Here is a 26,528-nt window from a genome sequence, read left to right as displayed (position 1 = left end):
GAAAGTTCATGACTTGAGAATAAATTACATGCTCCATGATTTTACAAGGAATGCTTGTTAGGGAAATGGGTCGATAATTTAAGGGCGAGTTTTTGTTACCGGACTTGAAGATTGGGACGACCTTTCCCACTTTCCAGTCATGCGGTATGTTACCTGAAGAGAGAGACTGAGAGTACAATAGTGATAAGTAGGCCGCGGAAATGTGCTTAGTATTTTTCAGAAATTTCGAGTTAATTTCATCGATCCCGGCTGATGACGTTAGCTTGATGTTTTCGATACGAGATGATATACCATCTGCGAAGAGAGAAACTGGATCCATGGTTGACGCTGTGAAGGAACTTATGAAGGCGTTAGCAGGTAAATCACACTCTTTCGCAAAAACAGTTGAAAAGGCTCTATTGAAAATGTCAGCACATTCACAATCGCTGATGGTTTGACCCATATCGTTAGTAAGAACAATTGTACGTGTATCCTTCGGGTTTACTACGTGCCAGAATTTTTTAGGGTTGTGTATTAGCATTTTTGGCAAGTCAGAGCATAGCCTCTTTGAACTTTGTCCCTGAAAATCGTCCAATTTTCGTTAAGAGACTTTGTGTGGAAATCGGTTTCATAAGTTGTAAAAAAAGCAGTTAGTTCTTCATTTATTGCTTGAAAATCACCTTTTTCATAAAGACGAATTGTTTTCCTGGAAACTTGACGAAGCATGGGTGTAAAACTGAAGGTAGCATGAATGACTTTATGATCACTTATTTCCCTTAGGTATGTAATACTTGTTGCGCTATCAGGGCTGTTGGTTAATATCAGATCTAGAGTGTTGGCGGAATTCTGCGCAATGCGCGTTGGCTCTAATATTAGCTGAGTAAGGTTGAAGTTAAGACAGACATCGACAAAATTTTTTGCTTCTGAAGAATTTGTCATGGAGGTGTAGTTACGCCAGTCAATAGTGGGAAAATTGAAATCACCAAAAAGAACAATATCTGCGTTAGGATACGATGATGTCAGTTCACTCAGCACATTGTTTAGTTTGTAGGAAAAGTCCGGATCATTTTGCGGTGGCCTGTAACAGACTCCTACCAGCACAGTTCGGGGGGCAGCGTGGCAGAGCAGCCATAGCAGTTCTAAGTTAGAATCTACATTGATTAAGGATGCTGAAAACTGCTGATGTACGGCTATGAGCACGCCACCGCCACGGGCTCTTTCCCGGTCTTTACGGTAAACTTTAACCCTTCAGGTGACTTAGGTATCGCTATAATTTTCCTCTTATTTCGCGCCCACAAAGTTTACCATCGCGTTACAATCGTGGTCACCTTACATTCGGGTAAATCGGGTGTTACAGCGAACTATCGATGAGCAGTCACAGCCATGGCGGGCGGTGAGGTGCAATACATTTAACAAAGCTGCGTTATGCCTGGGATGTTTAAAGAGGCCACTGCACGAAAGTCTCCCAGGAAAAATTTTTATTAAACCGTTTTGTAGTAGCGGAGTTATATGCAGTTAAAATTACAATTTCAGTGCTTTCACGCTTTTCTCTGTCTTTTCTCTTTACGCGATCAAAGTTCAGCACTCATCAGCTGGCTCCACCCACCACCAACACCGCCATGCTGCCGACTCGCACGCTGTAATTCTATGCGGGGTTGGCCTTCTTGACCTGCCGAGCTGCTCGGACGACTGGTTGCAACCACGGCGACTTCGTGACGTCCCAAAGAATCTGAACAATAGCAATTTATTAACTGACTTATTCTGACGCGTGACACGGAGGAAGGGGCGAGATTGAAAAATTCGTCGGCAAGGGCTCCCCTACTTTCAAGCGTGGCGGCTGAAGGTTCGCTGCTATTATTTTCTATTAAATATTGATAATATCAACTGAATTATTTGGCTGTAATGTTCATGACAACAGAGCGCAGAAATTGAGTGAGTTTATATAATATTGCCGCCTGGCAATGGACGAGCAGACAAGGACAAAATGCGTGTGTGGCTGGGTGCTAGTCAGCCATATTGCCGGCGCAAAGACTTCTGTGCGGTCACAGAGCTACTTTGCCAGGTTGCCAGAACTACTTTGCCAAAGAGTCACTTTGCCAGATGACACCATCGTTTGGTTAATCAGACGATATGTTTCTCATCGCGAAACAATATACGCAGCGCTGGTCCACTAGTGCGCACGCATCATCATCAGCAGCAGCAGTGGAACCCTGACTGCGCTGAATGTCGGGCAAAGGTCTCTTACATCTCTTCAATTAACCCTGTTCTTTGCAAACTGCGACCGCACTCTCCGCCCAAGATTCGTAATGTTCATCATCCCACGTATAACTTTCGGCCGAGCTCTGCTACGCTTGCCTTCTCTTGGAATTCAGTCCGCAACCCCTAGCGACTAGCGGTTATCTTGCCTTCGGATTACATGCCCTGCCCAAGCTCATTTCTTCCTCTTTACTTTCACAAGAACTTCACTCAGCCTCGTTGGTTCCCTGATATACTCTGCCGTCTTCCTGTCTCCTAACGTTGCACCTATCATTTTTCTTTCCATAGATCGCACTGTTGTCCTTAATTTAGGTTACCACCTTCGTTAGCCCCATAATTCTGCTCCGTAGGAGAGTTCTGCGAATATACGGCTGTTATATATTTTGCTCTTGAGCGATAACGGTAAACTGCCATCCATGTTCTGAGTGAACCGGACAAAAGCTGTGCACCTCAATCCTATTCTTCCGGTTATTTCCCTTTCATGCAATTATCGCTCAAACAATGAACGACAATCTCAGGACAATCATTATGGAGTGCGCCTTAGAAGTAGACAGTAGGATGGTTCGACAGGATACCGGCAAGCTATCTCAGGAGACGAAAGATGTGATTAAGAGATTAAGAAACACCAATGCAAGAGGGCGGCTGACCCTACAGACAATAGAAACAACATAACTATTGAAGTAACTGTATAAGTGCCAAAGGGGGGGCGCATTATATAAGGAAATTTAATATGGAGAGAATAGAGCATGCTCTGGAGAATGGAGGTAGCCTGAAAGCGGTAATGAGGAAACTAGGCATAGGTAAAAACCAGATGTATGCGGTAAAAGACAAAGATGGCAATGTTGTTAGCAATATGTATAAGATAGTTATAGTAGCCGAGGAGTTCTCACACAAGTTTATACAGTAGCCAAATTATTCATCAGGCTAATGAGAGAGGCAGTAGCAGACAGCAATGGTTCATCCCGTCAGTAAAGAAAGAGGAAGTAAATAAAGCCTCAGGAGCAATTCAAAGGGCGAAAGCAGCTGGTAAGGATCAGTTACAGTACATCTGTGGAACGGTGGAGGGGTAATGTGCTAGAAAAATTAGCCACACTGAATACACAATACCTTATGACCTCGAGCGTCCCAGAATCTTCAAAGAACACTAACATTATCTTAATGATTAAGAATAGAGACGTCAAAAACTGGAAAAATTACAGACCGATAAGCCTGCTGTCCGTTGTTTACAAGGTATTTACTAAGATAATCACTAATAGTGTCAGGGGAACCTTAGACTTCAATAAATCAAATGATCAGGCAGGATTTTGTAAAGTATATTTCACAACAGAACATTCACACTATCAATCAGGTCATAGAGAAATGCGTACAATATAACCAGCCCTATATATAGAGCCTAAATTGATTACGATAAAGCATCTGCATCCAACTGCATCTCTTCTAATGTCGGTATTTTCGCCGATGTCTACGTTATTTACCGTCCCATATAAGTGTGCTTCACATAAGACTTTGCGCAATGTTTAGAAATAGGCTTTTTGATTTCTAAGGCCTATTTTTTTTTGACGAAGAATTGTCAGTGATATTATACGTCAAAATACAGCTAAGACGTGCTAACAAGCAGGCTAGTTCACTAATATTGAATAGTAACTGCTGAACTGCTACTGCTGGGCTCCTTAATTATTAAGGGGCCTGTAGCCTACCGAAAGTAATGTCCATATAAATATTTAGAATTTCGAAAACGCGGTTACCGTCGGCGCTGTGGACCGACAAATTTTGGGTACTTCCCGGCAAAACCCATCCGCTTTTGAGAAGCATGCAGGTAAAGCAACCTTTTCAGTGCACGCACTTGTCGAAATATCCAAAATTTGTTGGACCACAGCGCGGAGGGTAGCCACATTTATTAAATTCTAAAAATTGGTATTGGTATTACTTATGATGAGCTACACGTCTGTCAGTAATTAAGCAGCCTAACTGTAATAGCTTAAAAGTTCACTATTCAACATTATTTTGCCAGCCTGCAAGTTAGCACATTTTTGCTGCATTCTGATGTTCTACACCGCTGACAATCCAATGCCCCCCCCCCCCCCCCCCCCCAGAAAAAAACCGTCTTATAACCGAAAAAAGCCTATATTAAGTAACTGTGTAAAGTCTTAGGTAAAACACTCTGTGTAACCCTACTGACAATTCCGCTCTTCAAAACCCTCTCCCAACAGTCGACGAATGGCGTCAAAATTGGCTAATGATTCTCAGTGGGAACAAAACAGCTCTAATTACCTTCCACAGACGTCAGTGCTATCCTTCCCACAACTACTTACGGCATGGGCCCGCTATCTTTTCGGTCTCATCATTAAAATATTTAGGCGTTATTACTAACAAATATTAATAAAGATGCTAACCACACTCCTAGGTTCCTTCAATGTAACCTAACTCGTGCGCCTTCTCATGTAAAACATCTAGCATGCGTAACCGTTGTGAGGCCCAAACTGGATTTCTCATGCGCAATATGCGACCAGCGTCATCATAACCCAGTCGCTACTATCAAATCAATTAAAAACGGGGTTGCCAGTCTTATGTTTTCTGCTTACTCCCGTGACAACCGTAATTAATCTAAATGTCAAGGTCGGCATTCCAAGCCTACAAATGCGCTGAAAAATATCTATACTGCTGTTTCACAAATACTATCATGCCTTATCACCTAGCACTACAGTCATGATGCCAATTTACCGCACCTCCAGCCGCACCCATGCCATGACCGCTTATCCAGCACATGCCCGAGAAACAACCCGTCTCAACTAATTTTAGTAAACACTGCCATCGACTGGAACGATCTTCCCACAGACTTCATTATTCACTCAACCCCAGTCACTTCAAAACGCCATGCAACGACTTTTCTGTTAATTCACATATGGTACCCCCCCCCCCCCCCCCCTTCATGTAAAAGCCCGCATAGTGTAAAATAAAAATAAAGAAAAGAAAAATAATGCCCTCAAATGCGGATTCAGTCACTCTCTTCTTTACGTTCACATATCCCTGGGAGTGCTGATGTCACTCCTGGCGTTTTAGTGCAGCGGTTAAGGGATGCGCCGCTTGCCTGCGACGGCAAGTGCTGCCACCGCTAGGGCTTGTGGCGCCCAGGTTGCTCTCCCCGAGCACACTCTCACGACAAATCAGTAATTTAACTGCTACCTGCGATAGTGGGCAGTTTGCTTAGAGTTCAGTGGGGAGGTTGTGCTGACGTCACAAAGTTACGTAACCTAGGTGGCCCACCTCCAACCTAGGTTGCTTCTCTACAGCTTCAGAGTGCAGCTTTTAAGCGCGCGTTCGTGTGTTGAGCCGCGTCGCGGTCGCCATCGCCGACGTCGGTGTAACCGAGCGAACGAGAGTACCACTGGTCGCTCATAGATGGCGCCAGACTGCTGCGTCACGCTCCGCTCGGTTGGCAGGCGGTTCTTTTAAATGTGCTCCACAAGGCAGATTGTCCGCCTACACCACGCCACTCGCCGAGTTGTCTTCCTCATATAAACCGTCTGCTGAAATAATGCAGCACAAAATAGTCTCAGCCAGTTCTTTCTCAAAAATGAGCGACGCAACAGGTGGAACTCCCCTTTCCATACTCACCTTTCCATAGAAAAGAAGCAGCACCAGCTTCTTCCACGTGCACTAATTATTTCTGGCGCTTAAACCCGCCATCACGGTGTTACCTCAGCGGCGAAGGTCCGGGTTTAGAGGATCCTACTTATTGTGTGTTTCTGTTTCCAGCATTTTCAGGAAAATATCCTCTGTTTAGAAATTCGGTTACCCATCTAGATACCATATGTCTTTACCGTGACGTAGAAACGGGCTTTCACCTCCTGCTGCTGATTAGTCCTGCAGTCGGAACGACCAACACCCGCCGTCTGGTAGTAACGTTTCTTGCGTGGCAATCGGCAGCAGCTTACTATACTCAGGTTCCCAGAGCGCAAAATCTATCTCTGGCAAATTTCAGTCATTCGCTGAACTGATCCCCAGAAACCCAGTTGTTTCGTTTTAACCTTGGGGAAATACCCAGTGCATAAAAGTGTGCAAAGACTTCCATTCGTTCTAATGAACGCAGATTTTCCCTCACCAGGCTGTCAAGTCAATACTATGCAGCAAAACACTCGTAATGACTGCAAGAGTGTCGAGCGGTCCTGCACTGGCGCCGCATAGGTTCGCATCATCGACTGCAAGCCTACATTGCGGCGGGCAGTGAGATTTTTTTTTATTGGAAAACGTTTATTATCGGCTTGGGTTATACATGGGTTTGTTGATCTTGTTAGGTGGCCGTCAGTGGAGACTGGCGGCGACCTCTTCGGCTCTCGTCACCACCTGTACTTGGGTTTCCAGGTCGGAGCTGAGCAACAAGGTCTCCCATGGGCCCGGGAGCGCTAGCCTCTTGAGCGATATTGGTGGGGGATCTCTCGGACAGCCCCAGACGATGTGGTCTATGGTGGCTTTGCCGCCGCATTTGCTGCACTCTGGCTTAAATCTATCCGGGTACACATGGCTTAGGACAGCTGGATTAGGGAGAGTTTTTGTTTGAAGTTGTCTCCACGGTACCCCCTGTTCTTTGTTTAGGCTTTTATGCGGAGCAGGGAAGGTTAGCCTTTCTAGTTTATAATGCTGAGTAATATCATGGTAGGTATTAAGGCCGTCTCTCGTCATTTCGACGTCCGAGTTAGCGTCCTCAGCTCGGCCGATAGATCCTCGAGATTTATCGTGGGCTGCCTCGTTCCCCGGGTGTGACGAGTGAGCCGGTACGCAAACCAATTCCACGTCTGCCCTGTCTTTCGGGTAATTCCTGAGAATTCCCAAGGAGATGGGAGATATTCTGCCCTTGGCGAAATTGCCAATGGCTGCTTTCGAATCGCTGACAATCACTTCTGCTCGCGGTCTTGTCAACGCCAAGGCGACTGCCGCTTCTTCGGCTATTTCTGAAGAGTTCGTGCGTACTGTCGCGTTCGCTATGAGTTGGCCTTTCTCGGTCACCGCGGCTATCGTGAATAATTTCTCAGGTGTTGGGTAATCTGCCACGTCTACGTAGACTACGTCCTGCCGGCCCTCAAGTTTCTTAGCTAGGGGTTTTGCTCTGGCCTTGCGTCGGGGTGCATATTTTTCGGTAATGGTTTTACCCTGATTGTAGTTCGGAGGTTGGACAGGATTTTTCGAGTATCCGCGTTGAGGGGTTCTGCGTTTATTCCGAGCCTTTCTAGGATTTCTCTATCCCCATTGGTTCTAGTGAGCCTGAGCTCTTGCATTCTACGATGGGCCTCAGTCAATTCGTCTAGCGTGTTGTGTAGGCAGAGTTGCAGTAACTTCTCAGTGGAGGTGTTGACTGGTAGACCTAGGGCTGTCTTGTAGGCCTGCCTGATGAGTCCTTCAATTTTGAGTTTCTCAGCGTTCTATAACTGTAGATAGGGGAGGGCGTAATTCATCCTGCTGATGACAAAGGCTTGCACCAACCGACATAGATCTTTTTCCTTAACTCCTGTTCTTCTGTTCGCTATGCGTCGGATCAATCTAATGGTTTGGTGAACTGAGGCGTTTAATTTTTCGATTATTTCGGTATTTTGGCGGTTCTCTTGGATTATCATTCCAAGGATTCGGATGGAACTCACTTGTCTAATTACTTTTCCTTGCACTTGTATGCTTATGCTGGCTGGCGGAAGGCTGGATTTCTGTCCTCTCGGCATGTCTCTTTTAATTAGGAGCTCCGATTTGGGATGAGAACATTCTAGTCCTACCGTTTTAACGTAGGAATCTATGGTATCGACGGCCCTTTGTAGGGTCTCTTCTATATCCCCGTCATTTCCTGTCGTAATCCAGAGGGTACTATCGTCGGCATAGAAAGTGTGTCTGAGATTAGGGATTGCCTCTAGGTGTTGTGGTAATTCTACGAGGGCCAGGTTAAATAAGAACGGCGATAGTACCGAGCCGTGCGGGGTCCCCCGACAGCCCATGCGTATAGGATCCGAGATCACCCCACCGAGCGATATCTCTGCCGTCCTTTGGTCCAAAAACGATCTCAGGTAATTGAAGGTTCTGAATCCTGGATTTTGCCTTGATAGGTTAGTGAGTATGGCCTCGTGTGACACGTTGCCAAAGGCCTTGAGAAAACGGGCAGTGCGAAAAAAATTTCGTCAGGGCAGTGAGGAAAAAAGGCAAATTGTCTAATTACTTTTCGTTATATGGTCACACAAGGGGGATTCTTCGCATGTGTATGGACTTATTAACTCTAGTATTTCGTAACAATGCAGCCTGTGCCGGTTTGAGAAGCAGTGGCGCTTGCGCGCACACACAGAAGACGTGTAGAATGAACAGTGCCATTTCAAATTGATTTGAAAATGATTGCCGAATATGCGAAATAATAATCGGCACCAATAGTTCGCACCGATCACTGTAAATCGGCAGTTGATCGCAAACTTACCTGGAACTTACTTACCTTAAAATAAAAGTGATGGCCTGATTTGTTTCCTATTCTAAGCATTTCAGCTTTTTCTGCTATGGAAATTCCCCCAAAAATGCCGTAAATGTCTGGGTCCATTTTTGTGCGTTCACCGAGTGTTCGAAGAAGTCTTGATCCTCAGTAAGCTTGCTCGTCTCCCCCGCCTCAAACGAATGCTGAGCTTCCGGAGCGTTCTAGAATCAAACCTTTCGCTCCAGAACGTGAAGCACAATCGATCAGTATCTCAATTTGGCACTTCGACTGGGACTTCAATTGTCTGGGAACAGCCAGAGTAATGAGGATGCGATGGTTGTATAATAAATGGTTGGATGTGCGAGAAACAACTTGCGTGATTGTGTCCAAGCCAGCGGAGAAGGTTGCCACAGAAACCAGTGGGAATGAAAAAAATACCGCGCGTTTCGGAGATTACCGGCTGGACGTGTCGCCATCGCTGTCGTTGCCATTTGATTCCTCCTACTCCGCATTTTTCTTCCTTGTACCTGAAAGAATCCTTGATGAACCAGCGCAAAACAACTACAAGAATGGACAAACGGTGGTGGACGACAGGGACGGAAGCACTGAACTGTCAAGCTTTATTAATGCGAAAGCATTAGATGGCTCATCGGCATCAAAACAGGGCGTCACCCGAGAAGTAGCGCTACAAAACTTGCGATTGGTAGAAACAGGGTGACGTCATCAAAAACGAGAGAACACAAAATGCTAGCCAGTAATAGTACCTACAACTGCACCAGCTATAAAGGAATAGGATAGAATTAGAATAGAACTGGAATACAATTTGATCCAACCACGAGCGGGACCATTGCCGTTCAGACATTACTCTGTCTCTCTCTCTCTCTCTCTCTCTCTCTCTCTATATATATATATATATATATATATATATAGAGAGAGAGAGAGAGAGAGAGAGAGAGAGAGAGAGAGAGCACCGGACGCGGTATTCGGAGGTCGTGGGTTCGGATCCCACCGGCAGCGGGGCTGTTTTTTCTGCTGATTTGTAAGTACTTTTCTTTAAGCGACAGATTGAGCGAAGTATTATTCTCCCACTAATCAGCACTACAAATAAAAAGATAGAAACATTCCTCTATACACCATGGTTTCGTAGACTGTAGGCTTCCTTCATATATTTGACAGAACGAGCCCCTCATTTCCCTTACCTTGTCTCCTAATATATATATTATATATATATATATATATATATATATATATATATATATATATATATATATATATATATATATATATATATATATATATATATATATATATATATATATATATATATATATATATATGTTCCGATGAAAAACTTACTCGACAGCTTATAAAGAGTCGAAGTACACTTGAAGAAACTTTTATTTACCAACGGTTTCGGACGGTGGACCGTCCTTCATCAGGGTACGATGAATCATCATCTTTCATGCTGAATAGCCAAAATTTGCAGAGCCATAGTGCCGAGGGTAATTGCATTTTCGAAATTCTAGAAACTGATAAGGATATTACCTAAGTTTGGCTACCCGCCTCGCAATAACTACGGGGCCCATTGCAGTGGCTCAGTGCTTATAGTGCTCAGCCGCTGACCAAAAAGACATGTGTTCGTTCCCGGGTGCGGCGGTTGCAACTTCGATGGAGGCAAAATGCTAGAGGGCCTTGGACTGTGTGATGTCAGTGCACTTCCCAAGAACCGCAGGTTGTCGGCATTATCCGGAGCCCTCGACTGCGGCATCCCTACGGCGGCCCACTACGACGCTTTGGGACGTTAAACACCGCCAAATCAAACAATTAAACAGAAGATCTTTAATTGTTAAAATTCAATATTAATTATCGGTCCTACTATTTAGCTCCTCCTAGCTGCATTCTGATGCGTTAGATCACTGACAATGCTATGTAAAAAAAAGGCACTCTTCCAACTTAGAAAGCCTATTTTTAAAAATTGCAAATCATCGTAGGTGAAACATGAGGTATGCTGTTATTTTATGCCCAGTTATCTTATTGAAACATGCCAGCTTGCGATGCGGGTGCTTTCGCGCTTTTTGAGCGGCACGGGCCTCGACTCGCGATTGTGATGCCACCAAATGTGCCGTTATATATTTAATCTCTCTTCTCACCACATCATCAGCCATCACGCCTCATATTCTTCTCCTGTTTGGCTTCCCCAGTATATAGTAACAAGCCAGCTATTCATCTTTCCGGCCGGCCTCTCTGCTCTCCTATTCAATAAACGTATCTTGATATAGAGCTACACAGCAGCGCATTTCCAGGACCCATCCTGGCAGAAAAATGCAGCCTCTAATGGCTGTCACGAGGCAGCTTCTTCTTTTTTTGCACGGCTTCATGATCACTGAAAATGAGCATTTGGAAGAAGCTGACTTCCGGCCATAAATTATACTTTGCATAATGATGTTTTATACTTTCCCTTAGACTACTGCGATATGCGATTTTTTTCAAGCAGCGATTAATTATCTGTTTGATCGTAATGCAGAGATTTGCTGTGTAAGAGAGTAAGCCATCGAATTTGAAGAAAAAAATTAAGAAGGAAGCACCCGCTTTACCGAAAAACAATTTATATATCAGGCAACATATACAAGAGACACGCGCTATACAAAACAAACACCGGTGCTTCAATGCTAAACTTAGACGCTGCGCTCGGCTCTTGAGATTCCTCTTTCTTCGTTGAGTTGTCCCCAACAGTTACCCCAGTCCTCGTTCCCTCCAAATTTAAGGACGAATTCGCAGGCACGCCTTCATATGTAGGAGGTGACAAAGTAACTGCGGAGTGGACTGCGGCTGTCCATGTCAGCGAAGGTGTGGCATATGACCAGGGTGGTAACGCCGAGGTTGGACGATAGCCTGTAGTCGTCTCAATGTAGTTCATGGTCCCAGCGAGTGCATCGCTGGTTGATTCCTGCACTGCCGCAGAAATTGATCCTTGAGCATTGGCACTGCGACGCGAACTTGATTCTGGGGTTGTTTTTAACGGGGCACGGGTAGTGTTCTTTTCTGTTGCTGAAGACGGCGACTTAGACAACCCCGGTTGGGAGTCCATCAAGTTTCGGCACATGATGTCTGTAGCTGCTGCGGCTATTTCCTTCAATGCTCTTTTACCTTTCTCGCACTCTGATGGGATGTCACGTGTTACATCGTCGAGACACTGACGGTAGTTTCTAGCGATTCTGCAAGAGAGAGAGGACGAGAGGATCACGCGCTTGCAGACCTTTGGGACGCAAATTTGTCCGAACTAAAAGATGTCGCAGTTCTGCATAATAATATTTTGTGCAGCTTCATAGCTGAGATGATTGTGTTGTTGCATAGCGACTGAGCGGATGGTAGAGATATCGCCAATAGCATCCTCCTATTATATTGTATGCAGATCTAATGGCATCTACTTCAATATAAAATGTGTTTTTTTCTTTTGCGTAGTGATTGTTATTCTTTCGAAAACCCCGCTCTCCAATACAGTCGGCAAGGGTAAAAGGTATCGAACTTTCCATAGTACTTTACGTTGTTATATAATGAATTCAGTTACCTAGAATTAGGCTACGTCATCAAAATGGCACCAAGTGCATAAAACTGTAGGTAATGATTTGCGTGTTTTGCGGGAAAAACTGAGGCTTGATCGTTCATCGTTATAATGAAAAGCCCCCCCCCCCCCCCCCCCGCCCGAGCATGCACACACACGCAAACACGAAAAAAAACTCACTCGCATTGCTGTATATCGTCGTCTATCACGGGGCTGGATAGCAGGTTCATACTGCGGTCGCATTTTTTCCTCCTTGGCCTGTCCAGGCAATCCCACAAGCTACGAAGACCTAAAGGGGTTGGGAACGTTGCAACTACCATAATTTATTTTTGTAAAAGCAATGCACATGTCACACAACTTTAGTGCTTTCATGCAACATGATCACAACTCCTGGTAGCCCGAATAAGTTTCAGCAGCGTTCAGGAAATGAAAAAAATATGCTTGTGGAAATGAAGGTAACACCTTACAGTAAGGTGTAGTACGCAGGTGATCTAGGTTTAAATTTTCTCTCTTGACGTGAGCACACCTCGTATACAGAAGAAAAAATTTCTAATGTTTTGCGATTCTGCTAACCGTCATTGTAAGCCGAACCGAAATCATTGCAAGACAAAAGACTCGGTGATCTTCTATCAGGCCTTTGCAACGCTCGCTGTACCCACTCAACGCTCCCGAATCTTCTATCAAAACTAGAACTACTAATCGAAAATGCAGTGATGCTTTTTCATCCGCTGTAATGAAACGACCGAGATTTATAAACACTAAAGACTGTTTATAAAATCAGGATATTTTATTAGTCAACCCGCAGACTATCAACAGAATACCCTTCTCAGCACGTATGTGGTCCAAACGAGGCACTGAGGCTCATTAAAAAAATAGTTGTTTGCACTCCTGATATTTTATTTAAATGCGTGGCTGCTGGACTAGAATTTGTGGTCTCATAATATCTGGCACGGGGAGATATGGGTTATGGGAAGCGTTTGTTTGTTTCTACCATTTTGTGATGCGCTCGATATGATTAACAGAATAATGGCGCAGATCAAGTGACAGGACAGCAGGAGAGTACAAACACACACAAGCGCCAACTTACAACTTTATTGTTTGGCTGCCAATATGTCGAATTTATACAAAGCAACACGCCTAAACTGTTAACAATAATCAAACAGTGACGCACATGGACGCGATGTGCGAAGCGGCAAATCATGATATCGCACGAGGCAAACAACATGACGAGTGCACAAAGCTCTACCGCAGCACGTGGAACATCCCTGTCTCAGATGACTAACTGGCAAAAAACAAGAGGTAAAAGACTGGACGACACAAGCTAAAACCTAAACTAATCACGAACATATCACCGAAGAAAAATTATGACGGAAGGCCACGTCACAAAACCAGGGAAATGACAAAGGAGGACTAAAAGGGCTAAAAGACTAAAAGGACTATAAAGACTAAAGAACTAAAAGGGAGGACTAAAAAGCCCTTTTAGTCCTCCTTTGTCATTTCCCTGGTTTTGTGACGTGGCCTTCCGTCATAATTTTTCTTCGATGATATGTTCGTGATTAGTTTAGGTTTTAGCTTGTGTCGTCCAGGCTTTTACCTCTTGTTTTTTGCTAGTTAGTCATCTGAGACAGGGATGTTCCACGTGCTGCGGTAGAGCTTTGCGCACTCGTCATGTTGTTTGCCTCGTGCGATATCATCTCGTGCGATATCATGATTTGCCGCTTCGCACATCGCGTCCATGTGCGTCACTGTTTGATTATTGTTAACAGTTTGGGCGTGTTGCTTTGTATAAATTCGGCATATTGGCAGCCAAACAATAAAGTTGTAAGTTGTAAGTCCTGTCACTTGATCTGTGCCATTATTCTGTTAAGCATGTCTGACCAACTTGCCCAATCCTTTACGCGATATGATTAGTTTTCTATCAGCATGATTATTATCCGAGCGAGAAAGCGAGAGAACCGGTTCCTCTGGGTGGCCATGAAAGCATTCTCAAAATTGTGATTGGCGGTTCCTTTAGGTTAGAGCAGCCTTGTCGTCGCGTTTTGTTTATTTATTTGAGGCATCCTGCGGGCTCTTGCGGGAGTTACATAAGGGACGATTTATAAAACAAAAAACACAGCACGTTCGCGAAAAAGAACAGTGCTGAAAATAGGACTCAGCAGACTAACGGCTGGACACGCATGCATCAGAAGACTAATCGGTGGGAACAGGTAGAAGCCTGAGTCACGCTATAGTGTAACTAGTTTCTGGCACATAGAGGTTTGGCTTGTTTGGAAGCTATCTTTTCTTGATTTTGATGGAATCTAGTCATCTGAAAAGTTTTAGAAAGATATCCAAGCATAATGTTTTTATTGTGCGCTGCGCTAAATAACGGGTTGGCACGATAGTTCCAGTTTACACTGTCGCGATAGTTACGGATATAACAGAGTTGTGCTCGCAAATGTAGGCAGTTTCTCTGAAGTTCTAGTACGTGGTCTCAGGGAGCCATTATTTAAAAGCCCCGGATCACGCCCCGGTTTTTCCCGAGGCTGAATTACCGGCTGAGCTTTCTTTCAAAGAGTCTGTGATTTCGTATCCCTATAAGCTTCTTTGCTTACCTTCAAACGACGCTTGAGTGCACACCACGCGGTGAAATATCTTGTAGGCGTCCTCGAGGTAAGTAAAATTTCGTTGTTGCTCGAGCTGACAGTCGTTCACGATGGAAATGCAATGAGACTGCGATGGAAAGCGTCTGTAAGGAAAGTGATTTTTATTGCTCGTTGCCAGTAAAACTGTAAGACAACACCTTATACATAAAATATTCGCTTTGAAAAGTTCTCATCATAAAATATGTTTCGTCAACTATGAGTGAACTCAAAAGGATTGACACTTGGACATTTTTGGTGCATGATAAGCAGAAATATGCAGCCTCATTATCAAGACATGGGGAAATACGACACAGATAGGACAGATAGCTCTGTGCGCGTGTGCGTGTGTCTGATCAAAGTGGAATCACTTTCTAATGTTTTCTCCAAATTTCGCTACCAGTCCTCGAAACGTCGGAAGAAGGCATAGATTCGCGAGTCCTTACGTCTATGTCGGTACAGAAGTTGCAAGCACGGTGATATGGTTGCCGAGCCGCGCTTCTTGTTCTGCCGAGCCACTAGGCGATTAGGGAATCGACATCGGGTAAACGGCTTGCACACCGCTCGTCTCATTACTCGTGCCTTGGGGTTCCCCGCACGAAGTCTTCTACATAGACTGTAGCGCTCAATAGAGGTAGCGAAAAGAACACTGGACATATTTGGTAATCGCGGCTGCCACACAGGAAATACCAACGTAATGCGAAGAAGTGCCAACGTAAGCGTGGTTCTGATTTTCTTTGCTGGTCAGCTGCCTTCAGAAATGTATGTATTCGTCCTCTTGAAGAGCTGGATTCGCCTCGTTTGACTGGATGACGGAACAGAGGTTCAATAAGGTGATTGTCTATTCGTGGCCGAAGAATAATGAAGAAGACCTAATGCTGTTTCCTAAATTCAGAAATTTACTACGCCCATTACTGCTATAGTGCTAGGGTGTCTTCACGTCGGAATAGTTACACGAAATCCAACGTATTGTGATACCTCTGTGGTTGAGCTGCAGAGTTACGGGCGATGCACTGCATCGTCACATGGAGTGCCCATGCTTTCATTATTAGCGTAGAAGATTGCTGAAGAATGGGAACAAATGGCAACTTCGACTAAACAGCGTGTTTCGCTTTGTTCTGCTACAGGTGAGTATTTTCTAAAGAGCTAGTTGGTACATTTCGATTATTTTGCAGAACTTCTCGAAAGACAAATACCAGGTGACGCAGAAAGACACGCACTCTACTAGACTAACTTTCTCCTCAGGAGGACACAGGGGCGCAACAAAAACACACGGACATAGAAGTAGACAGGGACGAGCGCTCGTCCCTGTCTACTTCTATGTCCGTGTGTTTTTGTTGCGCCCCTGTGTCCTCCTGAAAAGATATGAACCAACACGCCCAAATACAAGTACTTCTGAGTTAACTTTCTCCTACTCTGGGTTATGCTTTAAGCTCGATGTCCAAAGATAAAGCAGCAATTATATACGCCTCGCTCATTACACTAAAAACGGCCCGCTACGCTGGCCTTTTGTCTTATTCTTTTCACGCAATATTACAGATTCTCATAAACGCTCACAAACTGGTAGTACCGTAGTAACAAGGCTATTTTTGTAATTCAAAGACTTTAGTCTATAAGACACAAGTGAAAAAATTTCTCAAATTTGAAAAATTTGAAAAATTGCTGCACTTCTACGCCACCAGAAAAAAAATTGATGGTATTCTACTGAATTGACGCAGAGATTGTCCGTGAGGCAGAGGTAGATTAGAAAAGAACTTGTTAAGGGTTCCGTGACTAAGACAATATACAGATAACGAAAAATGAGTACTTTACGTTGTACATATTCGCTCCATGCTAGCGTCTTGGTCGATCTCTCCAAATGGCGGCTTAACCAAGTCCAGAAGTAGACCCATTGCTCTTGATCTGTAGCAAGCGCGGATTGACAGTGGCCTGCAGACGCTGCAAATGGCTCCAGTATACGAAAGGATAATTTTCAGTCAACAAAAAAAAAATAAATGAAGCAAAAATAAACAGACTTGCTCAAACGTTGAAAATTAATTTTCAGTCAACAAAAAAAATAAATGAAGCAAAAATAAACAGACTTGCTCAAACGTTGAAAGTTGTAGGTTGCGTCAGAAAAAAACAACAACAAATAGGCGCGGACAGTTACAGTCCGAGTTCGACACCACCCTCTTCGGAAGCACTGTAGTCCTGTAAATATATCATCCCAATGGCATATATTGCTCTCAGCGGCGTTTTCTGGGCTCTGAAATAGACACTGAATTGCTGAAGATGAATAAGGCCACTTGTTGCATTCGGGGTGCGTGCCTTAGCAGGGAGCTCTAAAGAGAATTTCGGAACTTTTGAAGCGCATGAATTTCTGCTTGATCACCTGCAATTTGTGTATTGTAAGATATCTTGTGCAGGCAGGCAGTGATTTCATGCTCATCTTCTTGAGGAGGTTTCCTGTGGGATCTATTTTGCTCCCTCTTTTTTTAGCAGCACGTTTGTCTTGACAATTGAAATTTTACATTGTGGAAACTCCGTCTGAAAAGGACGCTCAGTCTGTACTCTGCAGGCACACTGAGAACAACACCCGACAGTCTGTGTCCTCGCTAAAATTTCATTCAGACTGTCGAAAAACAGCGCGAACTGGACGAAACACGAGAGAAGTCACCATACGCGTTGCCTCTCAGCTGAACGTTCCATTGAAGAGGCGAAGGTACGTACCGGGTGTGGCACCTAAGGTGTTCGTAAATTTTAAAAATAGGCGTTTTAAAATAGCATATCGCTGTTTTCGCCTTATCATAGTCGGAAGTGTATCCCATCAGAATGCAGCTAAGACGTGCTTACTAGTAAGCTGGCTAAATAATAATGAAAATATATCTTTTCACTATTATTTATTTATGGCCGCTGCGGTGGCTCAGTGGTTATGGCACTCAGCTGCTGACCCGAAAGACGCGGGTTCGATCCCGGCTGCGGCGGTCGAATTTCGATGAAGGCGAAATTCTAGAGGCTCGTGTACTGTGCGATGTCAGTGCACGTTAAAGAACCCCAGGTTCTTTACCACGACCCAAGTGGTCGAAATTTCCGGAGACCTTCACTACGGCGTTCCTCATAGCCTGAGGTGCTTTGGGATGTTAAACCCCTATAAACTAAACGATTATTTATTTATTTAGCCTCACGGTCCAAGCATTTCAGATAGGACGCAGTCAAAATAGTAAAGTGCCACATGAACAGAATTCGTAACCGTGCTCAACGACATATAACCAGTAACCGCATTTTAAATAGGTCGCAATTGTAATCGAGGCGGGGAGGTGGGATCAGTGAACCAAAATGTCAGTCTATGCGACTTCTGGAAGCATCAGCCTTAAACTGGTATTTTCTGCGGGATGAAATGGATGATGGCGGCACAACTCGCGAATACTTATTTATTGAGGGGCACGTAGCCCACCGTAAGTAATATCCGTATCAAGATTAACACCTTTGTATGTGAGCGTAAAAAACTAAAATATCTCATTGGACGACTGCGATAACCGGCAATATGTAATTACAGCGCAGCTGTATTGCTATTGATGCATTTGAAATGTTCTGGTATTTCTTCGACGTTCGCAACTCCAGTGCTGCGCGTTAGACTCGATGACTCGAGCAGCGAACTCTTGATGCCGATGGTGTTGCGCCTGTGCACAAGTCGACATGACCTTTTTATCTCCGCGGCACCGGAGCTTCATTTGCTTTGCGCAAATCAGCAGCGCTGTGAGCACATGTTACACAGCACCGCAATTATTTAGTTACACATTTTCTTTGGGTAGAATTGTTGCATCTTAATCGAACGTTAATTGGTTTTGCGGGTTTCACAGCGATTCAGTGCCAGTTGTTTTGCGCCTCCGAAGGCGGCAGGCTAGCGTGGATAGAGAGAGGGCCTGGTGCGTGGTATCGCGAGAGTTTCCACCTTCTTCTTCTCTACAACACAGCGGATTGTTCGGCGCCAGGCGCAGGCAGATTCGCCCTTCCCCTCGTTCACGTCCTCTGGTCACACCACCACCGATGTGGCTCAACCCACAAGTGAGAAAATAGCAGCTGCGCTGTAAGACTTCGTCTGAAGCAGCTTCAACGTTGGTATTGGCAGCTAACCGAATTACAAACACGTACGAACAATGTTAGGGGGACTCCTAAGATCCTCCTTAATAAGGGCATGACGCGAGAGCGAAATGGCTCCCTTTAGCGGCCTGGGGTCCTCTTTGCATATTATTTCGCATACACTCACACTGTGAGAGTAGACACACAAGGCCTCTTTTTAACTAAGTCGAACGGAGGAGCCTCAGCTTGGAAGGATAACGAGCTGTCAGTGTTTGCGTGAGCGTAACTATGATATTATCTTCTTGGTTTCAGAGCTCGTCTACGTAATGCAAGTGTTGTATTGCGGAAGCACAAAACTACCGGCGATGCGTGGAGTGGTCGCGCCTCTGAAGTCTGGAGGAGCTGGTCTTCAGCGCTTGTTTGCCCATCGGCTTGTTTCAACGTTTTTCTGTTTTTTAAAACGGCATACCATCTCTTCCACGTGGCTGTGTTCAACAGACGACTAAGTGCCCGTTTGCTTATTCTGTTTGCGCCCACTGGTCATAGACTTGAGGGGACTTTGTGTGGGTTTAAGGAAGTGCCGACACATTCCATTTCCTCACTGTTCGTTTTTCCGTGGATTACATACAGAGTCTCGCTAAAAAAGAGATGACATATTTCTTAATGAGACGTTGTTTCCGGTACCGATGTATTAAGAACCTTAACTACGCTTTCTAGACAACAGTGTATTAAAGCAGGTACAACGAATACGGGTTTATTCGGCCACAAAGGCTTTCTTTTTTCAACTTCACACGGCGACCTTACCTGTAAAAACGGGACTTTGTGCTAGGGGTAAATTTGCGTCTTTGTCAGTGAACTCTCTCCTATTGTAGCAGCCGGAGACTGTTGATTTTTGTTTTGTGTTTTTTAGTGATGCCATGTTTTTGAGGACATTGTTCAACGAACTATCAAAAAGAATATTGAGATCACGCTCGGTGCTCTAATGTTTTCACCAATAATTGAAGGTTCTAAGCTTTAAAGTGATCATTTTATGCTTAAGGGACTGTTTGGTTTTTGCAAAAGCCGCATGATAGATGGCCACGCAGAGCCGCCACGTTCATCGAAGTCTTTGTTCAGATAGCAGTGTGTTTTGGTGCGGGGGGGGGGGGGGGGGGGGAGCATATGCTGCACAAGATCCGCCTCATGCTTTTATTCGATGCATGTGCCTGTGTCTCCCGGAATTTCGGTGTGCGGGCAGAGTGATAACATGATTCTAGTGTGACTTCATACGAAGGGTTCACAGGGCGCGGCCTGATTAAGTTGGGCAAGAAGCCTGTCAGTGTTGTCGTACTTCCATGCACTAAAAATAAAAATGCCTCGGCGGCCAAGGGCAGCGTGTGACTTGCGATCCAACGGTCACCCAGGTTGGATTCCCATCTGTACCCAATTTTTCAAAGGTACAGGTAATTTACTCTACATTTTTACACGCGATAATGACGTTTGGTTGATGTTACGACCTTATATTCACATTTTATGTTATATTTTAATCGCTTTTTTGATCCGCCGCTCTACCTCTGACGTAGCTACTTTTTCCACCAATCCGGATCTTCTCACACACCACCGGGTTTTGCGCTGACCGGGAGGCTTAACACTCCCGCGTTAATAAACGGTCAACGAAAAGCACGAAAACACGAGACGCACAAATGTAGACGCACTAACAACTCAAAGTTTGTTTCTCGTAGCACAGAATAAATAACCGCGGCCAAGCAATACATCTCGAGAAAGTCGGTGTCGTCATGCTCAGTTCGCAAAAAGGCCACACAATATAACTTTTTCATTTACGCGTCGTGTGGCGTCGTGTCCAAAGCGCGCCAGCTCCTTCACCGTACACACACTGAGAGGTCGCTGACATAAGACTCACCGCACTTTTTTATTTCAAAGGCTTCTAGTATTTTTCTCGTTAACTGATCTTCAGCCCTGTCTAGAACATGGCCGTTTTCAAACTTTGATGAGGACTTATGAGGCATACAGTGAACGTATGTGCCCTGAAAGCTGATTTTCAGTCCTGCACTGATGCTCATACAATCTATCGAATAAATGGCAGCGGAAAGTAAACGAAGACATCGAAGAAACACACAAACGAGGACGATGCTGCACTGACAACTGAACGTTTATTGGAAAGGCCGCATATTTATACTTAGAGACCAGCCAGTGCTTCGAATGATATCTTATCGATTCCTGCTTGCATCCCGGCACAGATATCTCACTTCTTTTTTCGATAGGCCAACCGATGGCGTGCTGACGCATTGCTCTCCGGATTCACGGATGGCCCAGGCTTCCAGGATTTCTCTTGTCAGCTTGTCTTTGCTCTTTTTCACTACCTGCACGTGGTGAAGGTCAGCAGGGCTTGTTTGTTTTTTGCAAGTTTCGCAATCTCTGCAGTGTATCGCAAGGTTGGTGCCAGACTTGCCTGCTATGGCTGTTGCGTGCTCTCTTGCTCTGTCGTTGACGCATCTCCCGGTTTGGCCTATGTAATGCTTCCCGCAGAATAGAGGGATACGATAAACAATGCCCTGAAAGCACTGAGAATACCTCGTTCTGTGTCCGATTTGGCAATCGGATTTGTTTTTTCTGCCCATTCACTCGCGCACACATGCTTTTCGCCTTGTTTGGCGCCGTGGGAATGATCTTGATGTTGTGCTTCTTCCCGATCTTTTTGAGATTGTGGGTCAGCCCATGAACGTAGGGAATAACGGAAAACTTCTTTCTTTGAGTCGATGCTTCAGGGGCACTTTCCTTTTCCCTGCCAAGCTTCTTCGGCAGCACGAGGTCTTCTGCTATGCTGCAGAGCAACGCCAAAGGATATCCGGCTTCCTGAAGCCTAGCAACTTGCCTCTGAAGGCTCTGGCTCATCTGGTGTGGACACGACTTCTTTAGAGCAGATTGCAATGCTGCCCTCACAAATCCTCTTTTGACCGTCTTAGAGTGGTTAGAGCTGAAAGGAAGAAACTGCTTCTTTGCTCGAGGCTGGTATGTCCAACATAGGTGCCCCGGCGAGAACTCAAGGCGTATGTCTAAGAAGCGTAGGACGCCGTGCTCAGGAAGCTCCCATGTGAACTTGAGCCCTGGACAGCTATTCTGAAAGGTGGTCAGTGTGTTGTCTTTTAGGGTGTCCGTGTCCTCTTTTTTCTGCTCGCATAGAACCAAGTAGTCGTCGACGTACCGGACGATCCTCACGATGCGTCTGTCCTTGGTTGCTTCCTGTATTCTTTTGTCGCAGGCCGCGAGGTATAGATCACTCAGGGCTGGAGCGACTCTGGACCCGATGCACACTCCACTCTTCTGAATGTACAGGGTGTCTTCATGGGAAGCGATGGTAGACATAAGGTAGGCTCCCAACAGCTCCAGGAAGGAGTCCACTGAAACTCCTGCGGCGTTTTGAAACGACACAGCTCCCTGCTTTTCTATAGTGTCTCGTAGAACGCTCATCAATTCATCATGTGGGATGGAATAGTACATATCTTCAATGTCGAGTGAAAATCCATAAGAGATGTTCCAGTTGTTACTCTTTATCTCAGAGATTAGCTCTTCAGAGTTCTTGATTCTAAAGGCGTCATCACTGAAAGGAAAAAACTTGAAGCTGTGCCTTGCGGATAAAGAAGGGGGTTTTGTGGTGTTGGATTCCTGCAGCTACAAAACGAGAGCCTTGGATGCCATGAAGAAGAATTTCCGTGAAGTACACAAAAAACATCTCACAACAGCAAAAAAGAAGGTTTTATCGATGCTCGAAATCGCCAACTTAGGGCCGCTCCACCTCAAGGTAAAAGCGACAAGACAAAGCACCCTGTCCGTGTTTTTCAGTGCCAAAACGCACAAAGTTGGGATCCCTTTCCGGGCGATTCTGTCAGAAGCACACACTTGGCAGATGCTTCTTTCGGCTTATCTTTCCAAGCAACTAAGCAACGTAAACGTGGATGACCCCTTTAGAATCAAGAACTCTGAAGAGCTAATCTCTGAGATAAAGAGTAACAACTGGAACATCTCTTATGGATTTTCACTCGACATTGAAGATATGTACTATTCCATCCCACATGATGAATTGATGAGCGTTCTACGAGACACTATAGAAAAGCAGGGAGCTGTGTCGTTTCAAAACGCCGCAGGAGTTTCAGTGGACTCCTTCCTGGAGCTGTTGGGAGCCTACCTTATGTCTACCATCGCTTCCCATGAAGACACCCTGTACATTCAGAAGAGTGGAGTGTGCATCGGGTCCAGAGTCGCTCCAGCCCTGAGTGATCTATACCTCGCGGCCTGCGACAAAAGAATACAGGAAGCAACCAAGGACAGACGCATCGTGAGGATCGTCCGGTACGTCGACGACTACTTGGTTCTATGCGAGCAGAAAAAAGAGGACACGGACACCCTAAAAGACAACACACTGACCACCTTTCAGAATAGCTGTCCAGGGCTCAAGTTCACATGGGAGCTTCCTGAGCACGGCGTCCTACGCTTCTTAGACATACGCCTTGAGTTCTCGCCGGGGCACCTATGTTGGACATACCAGCCTCGAGCAAAGAAGCAGTTTCTTCCTTTCAGCTCTAACCACTCTAAGACGGTCAAAAGAGGAATTGTGAGGGCAGCATTGCAATCTGCTCTAAAGAAGTCGTGTCCACACCAGATGAGCCAGAGCCTTCAGAGGCAAGTCGCTAGGCTTCAGGAAGCCGGATATCCTTTGGCGTTGCTCTGCAGCATAGCAGAAGACCTCGTGCTGCCGAAGAAGCTTGGCAGGGAAAAGGAAAGTGCCCCTGAAGCATCGACTCAAAGAAAGAAGTTTTCCGTTATTCCCTACGTTCATGGGCTGACCCACAATCTCAAAAAGATCGGGAAGAAGCACAACATCAAGATCATTCCCACGGCGCCAAACAAGGCGAAAAGCATGTGTGCGCGAGTGAATGGGCAGAAAAAACAAATCCGATTGCCAAATCGGACACAGAACGAGGTATTCTCAGTGCTTTCAGGGCATTGTTTATCGTATCCCTCTATTCTGCGGGAAGCATTACATAGGCCAAACCGGGAGATGCGTCAACGACAGAGCAAGAGAGCACGCAACAGCCATAGCAGGCAAGTCTGGCACCAACCTTGCGATACACTGCAGAGATTGCGAAACTTGCAAAAAACAAACAAGCCCTGCTGACCTTCACCACGTGCAGGTAGTGAAAAAGAGCAAAGACAAGCTGACAAGAGAAATCCTGGAAGCCTGGGCCATCCGTGAATCCGGAGAGCAATGCGTCAGCACGCCATCGGTTGGCCTATCGAAAAAAGAAGTGAGATATCTGTGCCGGGATGCAAGCAGGAATCGATAAGATATCATTCGAAGCACTGGCTGGTCTCTAAGTATAAATATGCGGCCTTTCCAATAAACGTTCAGTTGTCAGTGCAGCATCGTCCTCGTTTGTGTGTTTCTTCGATGTCTTCGTTTACTTTCCGCTGCCATTTATTCGATCATGCACCAACTAGCTCAACAATCCACCTTATTAGCTCATACAATCTGTCGTTTAAACATCTGTCCGTTTTTCCAACGTATATAGCACCACGCGCAAGCGGAACGACATACACTACTTTCTTAAAGTAAGTACCATGCTTCTGGCGATATTTCTTCACTCAAACCTGCTTGTTCTTTTTTTCGATGTTTGGCATTCACTTTTGCGCACATCATTAAAATGTTTCAGAGTGGAACACGGAACCCTGGCACTAGCCCGTTCTCCTAGAATTTTTTGATTATGGGATAATAGGCACCCTTCATCAAGAAGCGCCTGCCTAAACCATTACTACATTTTAGGGTTCCCTGATGTCTCTTCAATATATTTTCTCTAACAAATGTGATCCCAATGTGAGGATAAGGCGTTTCATTGTATTGCTGTCTTCCGTCCACTGTTTGCTATTCGCACCTTTCCGTAATAACGTCAGAAAACAGTGTAAGTCGACATGAGTAAAGCTGTTTGGTGGAGGGCCGAGAACTACTTTGAAGTGGCCGGTATCAATATATAACTATGTTTTGATAGACAAACATTCAATTGAAAACGGAGCTCTTATAAACTGGAAAAGGCCAAGATAAGAAATGATGCAGGTACGATCATTTCCATCCGTTTAAGCATGCAAACTGCGGTGACTGCAAGGCAATTCCTGTATCGCAGATACCTGAGGGTAGGACAGACAGCCATCATTCAGTTGAGAACAGCGGAGACTCGGTACTTTGTAGGTCTTCACGCCACGACAGTGAATTGAGTTGCGGGGAAACAATGTTCAGTTTTTGTCTTAATTTCTTAGTGATAAATGAGCCTTCCGTTGTTGAAGATACCAGGAAAGTTCTCCTGACAAATAAGGATGAAGGAGTCCGCAGTGTACCTCTAAAACCAATATTTTTCGTTCATTTCAAATTTTGTATTCGTCCCTGTTAACATGTCACCGCTCTGATTGTCTCTCGTGAAAAATTTGCATATTGACATCAGGTTCCTTATATTGAAAGTTGTTTTTTATTTACTCTGCGCTCCTGTTTTATTCTGTCTAGATAAAAATATCAATAATCTTGAGTACCTAAGCCAGTAAAGATTTCGACTGAGGTTAAAGTTCAAACTATAGCGAAATCTGAACGTCAGGAAACGCTTTTTGCTACAACTTCACAGCCTTCCTGTTTTGTCTCTACTGGTTCGAACTTCGAGGTCCTGAGCGTGAAAATATAGAAAAAGTTTGGTTGCTTCGTCACAGACAAGATGCAAAAAACAGAAATAAGAAAAGAAAACAAAGAACCAACCTGAACACTCACCAGTCGGAATTAACCATGCGACGAGTAAAATTATTGTGCTTGATTTGAACATCCTGACGACTGCGCGAAAGAAGAAGAATGAGGATGTCATGTCCACCAATAGCGCCAAGTCTCTGCTGTATAGCCAAGACAATGTGCGAAAAGCACTGCAAAGTGTGCGCAACATTCGACGTGGCAAGCACGTGAGATTCTGAGAATCTCATTATCGCTGAGACAAAAGGCCCGTTGGAGTAAATGCATGCCGATTAGAAAAAGGAGATATTGAGATAAGCAGCAGAAAAGAAAAGGTAGATAGCATGGTGCTTCTGATGCAAGCCCACTACCACCCCGGGTGTCTGTCACTTGTCGTCGGCATGCCTGTTCTTTAAAAGGGGTCTTAATGCCTGATGGAAAACCTGACAGTCCTTTATGAAAAACATCTGGGTGCCTGTTTTTGTGCAGTTGGATATTTTATTACTTAAATGGCATGTTGCGGCCATGTCAGTGTCCTAACTTATCTCTTCACAATGGTCCAACGAAAACACGATTGCTATGCAGGAAGCGTGGGCTGCAGTTTTAATTAGGGACATTCTTTTGTCGTTGACGATGAGTGTGCTGCGTTCAACCAACTGTAAATAAACAGACTTGTGCCATGAGAAATCCGATGCACAATAGCACTAGTACATCAGCGGTACGCCGTGACATGCCAAGGGCGAGTGACTTCCAGTGCAATTAAGCTTGTCGCCTTAAGGCATACATGAGAACACATGAGGACAATGTTTTGAAATATTACAAAGAGCCGCTAGTCGTATGAAACCTTCGTTGTGCGAGGTCACT

General features: G+C 44.9%; 2 protein-coding genes across 7 annotated transcripts in view; both read right to left on the bottom strand.

Moving 5' to 3' along the window:
- Window positions 1-8,850, bottom strand: part of LOC144107963 (uncharacterized) — a 135,853-nt gene extending 127,003 nt beyond the window's left edge. The window contains exon 1 of the mRNA XM_077641212.1: window positions 8,693-8,850. Coding sequence (XP_077497338.1) covers window positions 8,693-8,794 — 102 coding nt within the window. The 5' untranslated portion in view covers window positions 8,795-8,850. The remainder of the gene's footprint in view (window positions 1-8,692) is intronic.
- Window positions 8,851-11,257: 2,407 nt separating this feature from the next.
- On the bottom strand, window positions 11,258-25,871 carry LOC144107964 (uncharacterized). Of its 6 annotated transcripts, none has more exons than XR_013309445.1 (5): window positions 25,713-25,871; window positions 16,664-16,799; window positions 14,825-14,942; window positions 12,411-12,519; window positions 11,258-11,883 (listed from the first exon to the last, which is right to left on the bottom strand). XR_013309445.1 is itself a non-coding variant. In XM_077641213.1 (5 exons), exons 1-5 carry the CDS (start codon window positions 25,727-25,729, stop codon window positions 11,274-11,276), a joined length of 996 nt encoding a protein of 331 aa, XP_077497339.1. In that variant the 5' UTR covers window positions 25,730-25,871; the 3' UTR covers window positions 11,258-11,273. The 6 variants fall into 6 exon arrangements, 5 of the variants coding, with proteins under 5 accessions (XP_077497339.1, XP_077497343.1, XP_077497342.1 ...); XM_077641213.1 differs by having other exon boundaries at window positions 14,825-14,958; window positions 16,664-16,789; XM_077641217.1 differs by having other exon boundaries at window positions 14,825-14,958; window positions 16,664-16,789; window positions 25,701-25,869.
- Between the last annotated feature and the right edge of the window lie 657 nt (window positions 25,872-26,528).

Source organism: Amblyomma americanum, chromosome 10, assembly GCF_052857255.1.
Source record: "Amblyomma americanum isolate KBUSLIRL-KWMA chromosome 10, ASM5285725v1, whole genome shotgun sequence".
Lineage (NCBI taxonomy): Eukaryota > Metazoa > Arthropoda > Arachnida > Ixodida > Ixodidae > Amblyomma > Amblyomma americanum.
This window is presented reverse-complemented; position numbering and strand designations above follow the sequence as displayed.